We start from the raw sequence: 15,894 nt of genomic DNA on the forward strand, positions 1-15,894 counted from the left end.
GATAACAGATTGTTGTAGCACTTAAGTTGGTAATAGAGCAGCTATAAAGGGGGAAAAACAGATTAACAACTCAAGCAATATATGGCCATTTTGATTTTTTTTAACTCGTTTGCAGCTTGTCATGACCATTACAAAAAAAATAAGAGAACTGGGAATTAACGTTTTTTTTTGCTCTTTTTTTGCACAAAATTATACTTTTAAACTGAATCTCATCTCTACCAGATAGAGAAGAAAAACCTGTCACCTCTCTCCTGTTATTGGGCTGCAACAACCAACTTTCCAAAGCTACAGATAGATGTCAGAAGGTACCCAAAAACTGTACTGCCACTTACTGTTCTAGTACGACTGCATTCTCTAGTACAACTGCTAGGGCACACAGGCTTTTTGGGGAAGTGGTCCGTTTGACATGCACCGAATCCACTATTTTGGATTCGGCTGAACCCCCAAATCCTTCGCAAAGGATTCGGGTGAATATTGAACCCTAATTTGAATATGCAAATTAGGGGTAGGAAGCGGAAAGGATTTTTAACTTTCTTGTTTTCTGACAGTCACACAATTTCCCTCCATACCCCTAATTTGCATATGCAAATTAGGATACGGATGAATCCGAATCCTGCTAAAAAAGGCCGAATCCTGGATTCGGTGCATCCCTACTAAAAAGAGATTTAATGCTAAGCAACTTTCCAATATACATTTATTAAGTCTGTTTTTAAGTTTTTTGTAAAACCAATTACTATTGAGAGCAGCATTTGCTTAACTCCTGTTTATTACTTTTTGAACAAGGTTGCAAAATCTTAGTTCCCCTGCAAAGACAGGTCTCAGCTGCCTTGTCTTACATTGTATTCAAGGTCTGAGCCACCAGGCCAGAGAATAGAAAGGGACAAACAATGATTTCAATAGAAATACATAAAAATATCTTAAAAAAACCATAGAAAATTAGTAACGAATGTATATTGCAAAGTTGCTTAGAATTGTTTCTTTTATTAGGCAAAAAAACATTCCCTTTAAGAATTTATACACCTAAACACATTATTTATCAAATTTCATTATATTCTGCCTAGTTGTACATTTTTTTAGCTGTAGTATTGGTGCATGTTTTTGTGTATGACGCACATTCAAATAATAGAATAGGAGGTTGTGTTTGGAAGACAAAAACGCGCTAATCAAGAGTTTGAAATAAATAAACACATTACAAAAAATAGCCATGTGCAAGAGCCCTTATGATGAAGACAGAGGGGCTAGTTTTAGGGATATCTGATCAATTCACTGCATCTGTCCTAACTTTAGCAGGCTAAATTAAGGGACCTGGTATTTCCTAATAAGGAATTAATTGCCAACACATTCCAAATTGCAAAGTACAGGTATAGGATCTGTCATTCAGAAACTCGTTATCCAGAAAACTCAGAATTACGGAAAGACTGTCTCCCATAGACTCCATTTTATCCTAATTTTTTAAAATGATTTGCCTTTTCTCTGTAATAATAAAACAGTAACTTGCACTTGATAAAAACGAAGATATAATTAATCCTTATCGGAAGCAAAACCAGCCTATTGGGTGCTTACATGATTTTCTAGTAGTCTTAAGGTATGAAGAATCAAATTACAGAAAGATCCGTTATCCAGAACATCCCGAGCCTTCCGGATAACAGGTCCCATACCTGTATGGTTTTTTTTTTTTTATGACTATTCCACCACATCCCAAAATCAAATGAGACTTAAAGGCACAAATTAGGGCCATTTTAACCCTGTGCCATGTTCAATTAAAGACACTGGTCATCCCTGAGTTCTAAGCGGAGAAAAAAGTGCTAATACAAGTTCAGAGAAAGTGGCTTTCTAGAAAGTAGTTTTTAAGCTAGTTGAATGACAATACCTAGGACTCTAGGACAGCTTTTGCCACAAAAACTGAATTGGGTCTTTTAACAGAGCATTGGAAAGCCATGTGTTTAGTCTACAAATATTCACATCTTTTTCTAAAAAAATAAAAAGTTGGACATTTTTGATCTTTACAGGATATAGAATTCAACCATTCTTCCAACACCCACATTAATTAAAATTTGCTGTTAAAAGGTATATTACAATTATTTTAAGCACTTACTATTTTGTGTAATGTTCTGCATTAGAACTCCCAGTTCATTCAGTTTCTCACCTAATTAGGATATCCTAAAAACTGCATTACACAACACAGTAAGAGGCATCTTTATCTTTTCCAACCTCTCTCTCAAAATATGCTTAACAAGTTTAACTTAAAGGAGTTGTTCACCTTGAAATTAACTTTTAGTATGATGTAGAAAACGAGATTCTGAGACAATTTGCAATAGATTTTAATTTTTTTAATGGTTTTTGAGTTTAGCTTTTTATTCAGCACCTGTCCAGTTTGTAATTTCATCAATCCAGTTGCATTGATTTGAATAAGAGACTAATATTAATAGGAGAGGCCCGAATAGAAAGACTAGTAATAAAATGTAGCAATAACATACATTTGTAGCCTTACAGAGCATTTTTTAGATGGGGTCAGTGTGACCCCCATTTGAAAGCTGGAAGGTTAGAAGAAAGCAAATTTCAAAAACTATACAAAATAAATGAAGGCCAAGTGAAAAGTTGCTTACAATTAGCTATTCTATAATATACTAAAGTTAATGTAAAGGTGAACCACCACTTTAAATGGGCTAACAAGAATTTACTTTTTGTTCCCCCAAACTGAAGAACAGTGGGCTACAAAACAGAAAATACTGGTGTCCTCAAAAGGCATCTAAAAAGTCCTACAAATGTTTTTAATACCATGTGTCAGTGTATACCACAGTGGTTGCCTAACCTACCATGGAAGAGCAAGACACAAGAAATAAGAAAAGAACAAAAGGAGTGGAAATTAACTAAAAGGAAAACCATGATGAGAATACAGAATTCCTTAACTCTTTCCCTTAAATAAGGATACAAAAAAAATAACATTTCACTTTTTGAGCACACAAAAAAAAGCATATATGTCAAACTAAAAAATATTTTGAAACACAACAGAAAAATTACCCAGAAAAAGGGGAGAAAAAACTGTAATATTCCATTTATAACCAATAGGTTTTAAGTCTTAAAGGAGAATGCAATCTGTCCAAGAGTTTCAAAACTGTGTGTAGCTCCAAAGATTATTCCAATTTGATAAGCCACAAACGGCAGTCATTTAAAGTTAAGAAGTGGAGGGACTCAGGTTTGGTAGGATGGTCCTATACATCTCGCAGAAAATGGCTAGGTCCTGGTCAAGAATCCAAAAATAAAAGCAATGAAGGGCATGAAAAAAAATTTATACATATATTTACACACTGATTTTTTTTTTCCATGGGGGGATGCAATAGGAAAGACTGAGGCAACATTTCTTATATAAAAAAAGAAAATGAAATTTTTCGAATGGTGGTATTGTCTTTGCTGTCAACAGTTACAAGGGGTTGGGGGGGGGCAGGTGAAAACGTTCTTTGGCTCATCAATATGATGAGCCGTTATATCCTCAGACATCCTGGCAAGAGCTCTTTGTGTAAGATTGGATGAATTCCATGTGTAACATCTTCAGGAGGATGAAAAATAAAAATACCTTGATGGTAACCAAAGTATGTTTTTCTGTTTTAACATGAAAAAAAAAAAAAAAAAAGTTCCAGGTGATGGGTAAGAAGTCTGTCCTTAAGCTCTGCCTTTCTTTTAGAAGCTGGGTTTCAATACTCCATTAGGTTTGACGGGGGCAATGGACTATCACCCAATGAGGTTAAAGGGGAGCTGTTTAAGAAGTGGGTGCTATGTACTTGATGCTGGTAGCTTGTCTCCCTCGTCACCAGGTGCTGAAACAAGAACAAGACGTTTATTAGTGAAAGCCCTTTTACTTTTAATTACTTTTGAGTCTAATAAAATAAAATTTGCATAGTAATTGAAAATTTTATTGAATCACACCAACATAAAACATTACCTCCAACATTTGCCCCTGAGGGCGTGAGTACATCATCATCACTGTCCTCTTCATTGGACTGTGCCACTTCCCTCACTGGTTCAGGACACTTTATTTCAGCCTCCTGCTCTACATGACTCCTCAAAGCAAGGATGCGGTGATGTAATGCAGCAAAAAGCTGTCCAGTGTCTTTAGAACTTGCCTGTTGGAACAAAAGAAAAATAGTTGAAGTCTCTCTGGCAGCTGAATTATGACTGTGTTGTAACAACACATATTAAGAAATATACATGGTCTTCATAAGTGAGGTTCATGTTCATGCATTTGGCATTTCAGTGCTACCCTATCAATTTCAGTGCTACCCTATAGTGAGCTTTTCCTTATTTCAAAGCTTTACAAATCAGTGAGCATTGGAGAGTAATGACCACAGTGCAAAAAAAAAATAAAATAAAATAGGAGATCAACTAACACTGAAAAACACAGCAAAACCAGCTCTTCCCAAAATAAAGGTTTATAGTTATACAACTTTAGCTTTTAACTCACCGATATCAGAAAGACTTTGACACCCTGGTCCTCTGCGTCCATTGCAGTGATGCGGATGCTTTTCTCACTGGCTTTGTCTATTTGCATCTGTGCCCAGAGTTTAGTGTTAAGGATTAATCGCAAGCAACCTTGCGTTCGCATAACTAAAAACAAAGCAGATCATACTTTTAATATTATAAAAAAAAACACTGTATATGGAGTTAATTAAACGGTTCAGTATAAAAATAAAAACTGGTTACACAAGTAGGCTGTGCAAAATAAAAAGGAGCGACTGGATGTGTAACATAACCTAACAGAACACTATTTCCTGCTTAGCAGCTCTCTTGGTTTTCACTGATTGGTTACCAGGCACTATCCAATCAGTGACTTGAGGGGGGGGCACAAGGGTCACAACGGTTTGCTTTTGAATCCGAGCTGCATGCTAAGGATCAATTGCAAACTCACTGAACAGTTATGTCCCTTGTGGCCCCCCTTAAAGTCACTTACTAACTCAGAGTTAGAGAGCTGAAAAGCAGGAAGTAGTGTTCTGTTTTATGTTAGACATCCAGTCATTCCAGCCTTTATACATTACATTTTTGGCTAAGTAACTATATTAGAAACATTTTTTATTGCACAGCATATTTAGCCAATTGTTGTTTACACAGAACTGTTCCTTTAAAAATTATTTATACACTGACTTTGCCAGCAGATTATTCATATATTTAGAATTGCTCAGCATGTTGCACACAGTTCATGGTGAAATATAGTAGGGGTATGCAGGGTATCATACACATTCATACAATTAGCACTAACATTCATACAATGGCGCTACATATGCAGCCATTTGCTACAGGTATGGATCCATTATCCTGAAAGTTCCAAAAATACAGGAAGGCCATTTCCCAGACACCATTTTAAACAATTCACATTTTTATAAATGATTTCCTTTTTCTCTGTTATAAGAAAAGAGTACCTTGTACTTGATCCCAACTAAGATATAATTAACAGGTCCAATACCTGTGCAAAACAAACTGTTGTTAAGCGTAAAATCGATATAATCTACTTGATGCTGTCTCACTGATCAATTGGCATGCTAAATCTTCTGGAGAACTACACAACACTGCTTCTCCTGCATGCATGGATTTGGGAAGTTTATTAACCAAAACAGTGCATTTGAATAATACTGCTCAAACCTTTTCCAACCCAACCAACTTACCAAGACGTGACTGTAGTAAACCATCTTCTGTGGAGGTCATATCATTCAGCCTCAAGAGACCTCTACCTCTTTCTACCCAGGACTGCGACAATTTATCAAACACAAAAAGTTTGCATTGGATCTGTGGTTGGGGGGGGGGGGGGAGGAGTAGGGGGAGAAAGGGTGTTGATTAGAACACTATTGCTATAATGTAACATAACTTGTGCCGAACAATTAATTCCATTTACCTTCTGACTATATTATTGAGGAGAGTATGAAAACAAGCACCATTTACCTGCAAAACATTGCTCTCTGCCTCCTCTCCTGTGATAACCTCAACTTTCTCCAACAAACATTTTTTTGCAGTAGCCTTTGTGTAGGCAGCTGCAGACTCCGCCAGGGATTCTGAGATATTATTAGCTAAAGCAATGAAATGAGAACACACGTTTTAGTAAGGAATTTATCTGCAATAACCACAAGTGCTTTTGAACTCAAAATATTTTTTCTAGAAAGACAAACATTTGCTGTAAAGCAGTTTATGAAAAAGAACACTTTGGTATCCAGGAAGGATAAACCACTAGGTGGAAAAAAACAAAGTCTTAAGCAGAAGCCTGAAGAAGGCAATCATGTACTCAACAATGGTTCCCAGAGAAAGTTATGAGCTGTGAGGCTATAAACCCATGTGAATACCACAAATGTTGCTCATAGAGATTGAATCATGGAAATGGTTCATAGAAAGATTGAAGTAACTGAATTCATCCTGAAATTAAAAGGTATCAGTTATTCTTTCACCTACTGAAATTCAATCACACTGCATAACAGCTTCCGTAAAGGGCAATAAGATAACCAGTGGTTACAGACAGCCCATAGAATTTCTGTGGTCAGAATGCCATTATTTAGACAGCATACATTTCACCCAGTGGCACCATGTAAGGGTGGTACACAGGTGTATATGCAGTTTTGCGCTCTAAAAGACATACAGGAGAGGTTTCATTAACTCCTGATGAAGTTGATCCTATCTAGGTTCTATTGCAACAGGGATTGATGTGAATCATTAACAATATTATAAAACATAATAATGGCCTGGCATCACAGTGGCTCTTTGAAACACAAATTATCTAGATATCCTGCTATTGTTTTATATTTAATAGACAATTTTAAGACTTTACAAGAAGGGTTCAACTTCGACAATTAAGTATTTGTGAGCAAATACACAGATCTTTAATTACTATTACCATTCTGTGGTACTCTAAAAAATTATTTCAAATTCAGTGTGTGTGTTTAAATCTCATTTGTAAAATATATTTAGGGTTTTTGATAGCTCATATTTTATGCATGTTACCCCAAAAAAATGCCTTACTTTTTTCTGGGGTGTTTTCCATCGAAGAACTTTCAGATCCACTCTCTACAACAGAATTCTCCTTGTTGCTCTCAGAGCCTGGCTCTGCTTTGGGTGGACTCTATAAAAGAATAAAGTAAATGAAGTTAAAACATTCATGTGTGCAAAAAGGAATCCACTTGTTTTGCCGTTTCTCCTGACGGAACATCAAAGTGGTTGCTACCAAGAAAAACGGAAATAGGTTAATGAAATGTGAAAAATTCTCAGTACAAATAAATTGATATATTACACAGGTACAAAAGGCAGAGCATTTGCTAGCTACCTTCTTATGGACTTTTTAAATGAGCAAACATCAAGTGTCCTTTAATAAAAGGTTCCTAGAACAATGCACACCCCAAAACAAGAGGTTGTCAGATAATTAGATATGCACTATACTTTAAATATAGTTGCTAAAAGGTCCCATTGAAAAAAGGGAAGAGCCCTTTGCCTGAAACATATCCAGTACAAACTTTGCTACTAAATGGCACCCATACATGGCAAAATTTTTTTTTTTTTTTACCAACAAATTGAAAACAATCCCATAAATTCATTACATTTTTGTGATGATGATAATGGTGGCCCACTGCCATAACTCTACTTACAAAATAACAGCATAGTACCAAAAAAAACAAAAAAAAAAACAAAAAAAAAAACCTACACAAAGATTACCCAAGTAAATCAGACTTTTTTTTGCTGCAAAAAAAATAAACGCTCAGACTACAATGGATGAAAAAAATTGCAGTGTCTAAAAAAAATGCATTTGCCAAATGTTTTGCCATTTTGCAAATTTTAGGCAAAACAGGTCAGATTCGCCCATCACTATCAGACAAGATCTCATTGTGAAGCCAAGGTTAATAAAATAGAAGTTGGTCCATGTTTGCATGGCATCATGAATTAATTATAACCAATACCCAAAACCACTACTAGAGGTCTTCACATTCTTGGTACAGGCATGGGACCTGTTTTCCAGAATCCTCAGGACATGGAGAAGGATATTTCTGTAATTTGGATCTCCATACCTTAAGTCTACTAGAAAATCAAGTAAACATTATATAAACCCAATAGGCTGGTTCTGCTTCCAATAAGGATTAAATTATATCCTAGTTTGGATCAAGTACAAGCTACTGTTTTATTATTACAAAGAAAAGGGAAAAAAATAAAAAATAAATAAATGTGGATAACTTAATTATAATGGAGTCTAGGGGAGACAGCCTTTCCATAATCTGGGGTTTTCTGGATAATGGGTTTCCAGATAATAGATCCCATACCTGTACCATAAAAATGTGTGGGTTACATGCAGTCCGAGAGTATTTAACATTGCGAATAGAATTAGCTTCCATTAAAGCCACAAGACAATTAATGAGGGTGTTCAATTATGCTTGACATACAGTCACTGTTCCATGGGGACAGGATTTTGTCCTTCAGCACAAAAGCATTATAATACCGATATAGGAAAGACTTTACCAAACTTCTAGCAAGAACTAATCAGTATAAAATTGTCAAAAACGTTCTGATTATTTAGAAACTCTAACCCATTCTGAAAAAAAAAAAATGAAGTTACTTTTCACTTTCTTTAACTCAGCATCTGTTTCTCTTCATTCAGATGGCGGGAGTCTGATTTTGATTGACAAGTTTAATATACAGTAATACGAAAAAGTTTGGGAAACCCTCTTAATTCTTTGGAGTTTTGTTTATCACTAGCTGAGCTTTCAAAGTAGCAACTTTCTTTTAATATATAACATGCCTTATGGAAACAGTAGTATTTCAGCCGTGACATGAAGTTTATTGAACAGAAAATATGCATCATAACTAAATTAAACAGGTGCATAAATTTGGGCAGCGCAACAGAGATTACATCAATACTTAGTTGAGCCTCCTTTTGTAAATGTAACCGCCTCTAAAACACCCCCTATTGCAGGGGTGTCCAACCTGCAGCCCAGGATGTATGTATGTATGTATGTATGTATGTATGTATGTATGTATGTATGTATGTATGTAACCATTCTCATAATCCTCCGCATATGCCGCTCCTGTATTTTTCTTGGCCTGCCAGACCTGGGTTTAACAGCAACTGTGCCTGTGGCATTTCATTTCCTGATTACATTCCTTACAGTTGAAACTGACAGTTTAAAACTCTGAAATAGCTTTTTGTAGCCTTACTCTAAACCATGATAGTGAACAATCTTTGCTTTCAGTTCTTTTGAGAGTTGCTTTGAGGGTCCCATGTGGTCACTTTTCAGAGGAGAGTCAAACAGAAGCACAACTTGCAATTGGCCACCTTACCATAAATACTGTACCTTCTCACAATTGGACACACCTGCCCATGAAGTTCAAGGCTTAACAAGCTAATCCAATCTATTTGGTGTTGCCAATAATCAGTATTGAGCAGTTACAAGGATACCCACATTTTTGCACAACCAGTTTTTCACATCTGATTTAATTTCATACAACCGAATACTGCTTCACTGAAAATCTTTGTTCAGAAAACACCCCAGTACGTTCCTGGGAAATGTAAGACATACCACTGTTATCTTTTTTTGTTGAAAGCAGACTAAAATTATGCAGGCTGAGAGGGGTTCCCAAACTTTTTCATATGACTATAGACTGGGGGGGAAGTCATTTTGCCTAGAGTTCAAGGTTTTAAAATCGCCAGAAAATCCGTTAGTTAGTCCTGAAGTTAGTTACTTGAGTGAGCTCTAATCTGCTAGGAAAGGGAGCCCCCTCCCCCAACGATCTGTCAATCAAAATTATACTTCTGACTTCTGCATGAAGAGACAGATCCTGAGAGAAAAACAGTGAAGCGTAAAGGTGGCCATACACTATAAGATCCGCTCGTTTGGCAAGGTCACCAAACGAGCGGATCTTAACCCGATATGGCCACTAACAGCTGGGCAATATCGGATTACAATACTACGAATGGGCTCCGACCACAAACTAGCTGATGCGGTCCTGGATCGTACAAAAAAAAAAAATCAAACTTGACCGATCGATATCTGGACGATTTTTGGCCTGATCTCGGATCGGGAGGACCAGTCGGGAGCCCCCACACATGGGCAGATAAGCTGCTGAATTGGTCTAAAGGACCGATATCGGCAGCTTTAATCTGCCCGTGTATGGCCACCCTAACTTGATTTCAGAAATGGATCAGAATTTTTAATTGATTCAAATCTTATTTCTGCGAGCTAAAGCTTACATTTTCCGTTCACCTACGGGTTTCATTCAATAAAACCAGGGGCCCCAGCCGAAACCATTATTCCTCCTGGAAACTTTAGAGCTGAAGTTGCATAGTCAGACAGATAGGGTTCTACTGGTATCTGCCAAACCCAAACACACCTGCCAAACAGTGAAGCCCCATTTATCACATTTCCACAACTCCAGTGTCATCCAGCATACATACATACAGTAAAATGTTGCCTCAGTGAAAAAAAAAATAAACAAAGCAAATATATAAAATAAAAATGGTCTTTCTGAGCTTTAGAACATTTTCAATTTTATAATTACATGTTACATACCAGAACTCGCTCAATCATATTCTGCCCAAATATAAACTTGCTGCTGGCTGCTTCAGTTTTGTGCGTGGAATTTTCTAGACTACAAAAAAAAAAAAAAAAAAAAGCCTAGTTAAACCTCAAGTGTAAGATGGTGCTTACGAGAATAATAATGTATATACCAGGTCATAGATACGCTCTAGCACAGTAACCTATGGCAACCCAACTTTTGCTTCCATCTTTTTTCTCAGGTGGAAATTGGACCAATGTTAACACATTTGAATTTTAGTAAGTGGATGTTCAGGTGCCATGTATACCTGCATAGAGGAGTACCATTTATTTGCTGTATGGTAAAAATAGCATGCAATATTTTTGGATTTCTACAAAATTTGTCCATTTAGATGAAACAGACAAAATAATTTGTAGTCTTTTTCTTGACTTTAGTATGTTAACATTTACACAAAGTGAAGTAGGTAGCTGGTTCACATTTCTGCCTGAAAAAAAAAGTCAGTACTAACTATAAGCTCAACATTAAGAATGAGACACTTTACAGATAGATACACCAGAAAAGGAGATTTGTTTTTACTCACAGATAAAATCCTTTTCGCCAAGTTATATCATTGCAGCACAGGCAACAGATGGGTTAATGCATTCTTCCCTTTAGGAGGCAGGATGGCAACCAAAAAGAAAAGACTCTCCTCCTAGGCTCCCCCCTCTTCCCAGTATTAACTCCACCCTCACCAGTTCCAACTAGCACAGCTTACAGAAAAGGAAATTGTTATTAGGCTGGGACTCCCTCTGCTGCCATGACAGGACTCCAAGAAAACTATATATATAGTGGAGTAAAAACAAATCCCCTTTTTCTCGGTACATCCCTAGGCAGCACAATCAACAGATGGGTTCATCCCAAAATCGCGAGATTGGGTGGGATTAGCTAGAAGGAAAGGGAGCGATGATAGCACAGGAGGAAAGCATCAGTACGATGCCCTAACATGGGCATCTAAGGATGCAGTGGCTTTACAGTACCATGTCAGAAGAAGAACAAAAACATTAAACGTGTAGAATTTAGGAAATTTTGAGCACCCACTCCCAATTATCAAAACTCTTTTGAAGGTATGGAATGCAACATCAGAATTTATTCACTACCAGGGGATCTTGTCTAACAGCACTTTCTGGGAAAATAAGTCCCCCCCCCCCATCTGAAAAATGCTGAACTGCAAAATTACTGGCATCCACAGGGGATTCAAACAGTTAATGATCTGTTTATAGATCGGTTATTTAAATCCTTTGATCGAGTAAAGGCCGACTTCAATGTAACCGCAAACGTATGGTTGCATTACCAACTTAAAAACGCATCTAATGCGTAATGGCCAACACTTCCTGTTCTAATTGTCAAATCACTGGTGGGAAATATATTGATCTGAGTGATTCCATCTTGAATGTAGGAATTTGCCTTGATTTACAAACCAGTTCTTTGCTCCTTGGCTGGAACTATTGCCTTATGTCCCACTGACTTTTTTGTGGCAGGAACAAGAACAGGGTGTTTGACATGAGGAACTTACAAAGGGAGAGTGGTGAAAAAGGAAGACCTGATGTACCCATTTGTCTTTTGTTATGAGAAGCCACATCTTCCTACCACTCTGCCAATTGGGGGGGCTTTTGCATTTGGTAATTCCATGTTGTTCTCTTGGTGGAGCAATAGTAAGATTGGGGTATGTAAGATTGGGGTTTGGCACATTGTGGCGAATGGTGGCTGGAAGTAGAGGACCAAAAGAGATGTTTTAATTGGGCGTTTGTGTTCTGCTGCCTTGTGGAAGACAGTTTTTTCCAGCCGTAATTTTATTAATTAAAGAATCTAATTCTGGGCTAAAAAGGGATTCTCTAGTAAAGGGGAGTGCCACAAAGATTTTTCTTGGATGCCAAGTTGGCATCCAAGGTTTTTGTCCAAAGTGCTCTTCTTGCCCCTATTGTCAGGGCTGAAGACTTTGATTTTATATTAGTTGTATTTTGTTGCTGATAGGGCTTCCTCCAGCCACAGGATGATGATAAGCAAGACACACGCTACTGTGGAGTTGAAAGCAGTCGTGTTTGAGGAGAAAATATGGATTGAAGCTTGTGTATCGCTGTGCCAGTGGTGCATGCAGTCCCTAGGGAGCCCAGGAAGGAGATCAGTTGGTGGAGAGGGGGAGAATTGGTATTGTTCGCAATGTCAGACTTTGGAGGCAGTAGGAAAGTTAATAGCATGGTACTATACTGTAAGGGAGAGCGGAAGCAGAAACTCTTCCTTGCACATTGCGTCACTCTCTTCTGGTGCAAAGTTTGCTAGTATATCTGTAAGCCCTCCGATCCCCAGTCTTGGGATCGCACCTGGTGTTGGTACTTTTAGTTCTTTCTCTGTAGGTCCTGCGAAATTGATTGCATATTGCATGCCTGAAAATACATTTCACCACATAGGTGGACCACTTTTTGGGTTGCAGGGCAGTGCTACCACTTACCTCTAGAATAAGTGTGTGTGCGTGTGGGTAGGTAGCGTTATGGCATAACTCTTTACTGTTCCCCTTGAGAGATGGCAGCGCTACAGCATGACACTGGTGCCATAAGCTCTGTTGTGTAGTAAGGTAGCGCTACAGCATAGCTATTTATCTGGCTCCAGACCAGTGTAATAGCATGTCCTGAGAATGTCCCCTGCATGGTACCATTGCTTTTGGGCAGTGTAAAGATTGCATCATAAGGATTCCCAAAGTCTTGATACCAGAAGTTGAAAAATAGAGTAAAATAAAACAAATAAATATAAAGTCAGGAAGCAAGGATCCCTTGCCTCCTACCTCCAGGAAGCAGAATTGCAGAGGAGAGCCTACTCATTTCCTTTTCCTGCCTCCTAAAGGGAAGAATGCATTAACCCATCTGTTGCCTGTGCTGCCTTACACCATACTGAGAAAATACAAATTAAAAATAGTGCAACAGCTTCTTTATAGAAAATATTTAAGGTGGTCATAGGCAGGTTGATATATGTATGGAGCCCTCCAGACCAAGATATCTATTGGGGAGCCCATATAAATCACATTGTCCCATTTTTGCCCAGTGCATTGGTAGGCAAATCAAGTAAGACCTTACAGCGTATGCCCAGTCAAAAGAGAACTAAAGCTTAACTGAAGAAGTAGGGCAGAAAAATTGTGCATTATGTTTTGGGGTGTAGTAGCAGCTCCAGGCAACCACAGCCTTTTAGAAATATGCCTCCAAAGATGCCCCAGTAGCTCCCCATCTTGTTTTCTGCAGATTCACAGCAAATGCTTCGTGCTGCTTTCAGTTACTGAGCTTAGGGACTAACTCAAAATATACAGTACACAGAAAAATGTAACCGTATAAGGCTTATTAGTAATTAATGTATATAATTACTACATGGCAGCACAGAAACAAGTGCAACTAGCATCAAAATGTAATAATCAGCCCTGTAGCATCAGCTTCTATTACAGGCCAACCACATTTTCTGCATGTTATTTTGTGACGACCCTTAAGTTTAGCTTCTCAACAGCTGTTTAGAGCCCATTGAGAAGGAGTGTCGCAGACACTATGCAAAATGGTGACCCCCTGTGAAGTCCTGGATCATTGCTGCTATTGAAATCAGTTCAGTATATATAATATAGCATTTGCAGGCACATTCATTTTTAAGGTTGAGTTCACTTTCAACAAGCAAAAGCAAAGGATTTTGGCCAACCTCACCTTGAGCTGATGTACTGTAGAAAGTAATTGGTCTGTGCTGGGGCATCCACACCTTGGGATCCCACTTTCTCATTATCAGGTGAATCTTTACTTTGCATTCCAAGCTGCAAATGGTAAACAAACAGACCATACTGACAAAGCGTGCAACATATAACAGAATATCTGCATCTTCTGGTTCAAAATAGAACGGTAAATTGCATTAATACATTTTGCATACAGCAATTTGTAAAACATTTTTAAGACTTTCAGTGTAGGTGAAAATAAAATATTCCAATACCGTCTGTCTTTATTGACTGGAGTTCTTTACACAGGCCAAACAAACTACACTTAAAATTGGCCCACTTGGCGTCCAAAACATCATTAAATGTTTCTAGTGTGAAGAATGTTGGTAGCATAAGTAGCACTTTTATTACACTTAAAGGAGCCTTGGAGTATGCTGCCTTTGCAATTTACATGTTTGCACACTCAAAACAAAAACAATTTAACACTTGGGTGGTTTGAAAAAATAATTTTTACTATTGTTCAAAAAAACATTTTACATAGACAATGCCATACAACACATGGAGCAATTTGTACAATGTTAAAAAAGTAGCATAGAAAATTAACCACCCATTAGTTATATGCTTGCTGCATATAACTAATGGGTGGTTAATTTTCTATGCTACTTTTTTAACATTGTACAAATTGCGCCATGTGTTGTATGGCATTGTCTATGTAAAATGTTTTTTTGAACAATAGTAAAAATTATTTTTTCAAACCACCCACGTGTTAAATTGTTCTCGTTTTTGTTTTGAGTGTGCAAACATGTAGATTGAGTATTGACATTGGTTACCTTTGGTAGGGGTAACATTTGTTTTTGCACCTCTCGCTAATTTTTGAAAGTTTTGGTGTGCCCTCCATCCATTATTAATTGCCTTTGCAGTTTAGCAGGAATTATTCTCCAGGAACACAGTCCACATTCAATTTGGCTTTAGGCTACTGCTACACAGTTACTGCCCTATGCTCCCACAACACTCTAATGTCACTGCAACCGGAGCAACTGTTTAGCCACAGAAATCTGCTTTGTGTCCCTGCACCCTGCCCAATGCAGTGACTCTAGGTGAAGAAAGGAGCATAGGGGCAGAACTGAAGAATCTGCCTGGTGTGGCAGTGGCCTTGGCATCCTCGAACCTACTCCTATAATATAGATATGGTTTTGGATAAATATGGTTTCGTTCAGGAAACACTTTACCTAAGATAATACAACCTAGCAGGGAGATTGCCGCTTTTAAATTTCCTTTAGAGCTCCATTTTTATTGGTATATCAAGTTTTCTTTCATGGTAGCAACAGAGCCATCATACTTGACACAGAGTACACGGTAACACTTGTATATTTGTTTATTCCCCCGATCTCTACTTTTAATTTCATTATCAAGTGTGCAGACACACTTACAGCAACCCTTTCAAGATTTGTAATTAGTTAAAGCTCTTTACAATATAGGTATGGGATCTGTTACCTGGATACCCATTATTCAGAAAACTCCATAAACGATTCAAACTATGGAAAGACACTTTATCCGGAAAACCCCAGGTCCTGAGCATTCTGGATAACAGGTTCCATACCTGTATCTGCCACAAACTTTTGCACCATTATAAAGCCATGAGTGTGACCAGCACCAATGTTATTGGGGTCTAT

The 15,894-nt window shown here is 37.7% G+C and overlaps 1 protein-coding gene across 1 annotated transcript in view; it reads right to left on the reverse strand.

Moving 5' to 3' along the window:
• Positions 1–2,752: 2,752 nt before the first annotated feature.
• The window catches only part of ranbp3.S (RAN binding protein 3 S homeolog), a 42,066-nt gene continuing 28,924 nt past the window's right edge, over positions 2,753–15,894 (reverse strand). Inside the window, exons 10-17 of the mRNA XM_018243629.2 lie at positions 14,220–14,323; positions 10,524–10,602; positions 6,994–7,093; positions 5,929–6,053; positions 5,655–5,775; positions 4,460–4,602; positions 3,941–4,121; positions 2,753–3,815 (exon numbers count right to left, since the gene is read on the reverse strand). Coding sequence (XP_018099118.1) covers positions 3,772–3,815; positions 3,941–4,121; positions 4,460–4,602; positions 5,655–5,775; positions 5,929–6,053; positions 6,994–7,093; positions 10,524–10,602; positions 14,220–14,323 — 897 coding nt within the window. The 3' untranslated portion in view covers positions 2,753–3,771. The remainder of the gene's footprint in view (positions 3,816–3,940; positions 4,122–4,459; positions 4,603–5,654; positions 5,776–5,928; positions 6,054–6,993; positions 7,094–10,523; positions 10,603–14,219; positions 14,324–15,894) is intronic.

This window comes from Xenopus laevis, chromosome 1S, assembly GCF_017654675.1.
Source record: "Xenopus laevis strain J_2021 chromosome 1S, Xenopus_laevis_v10.1, whole genome shotgun sequence".
Lineage (NCBI taxonomy): Eukaryota > Metazoa > Chordata > Amphibia > Anura > Pipidae > Xenopus > Xenopus laevis.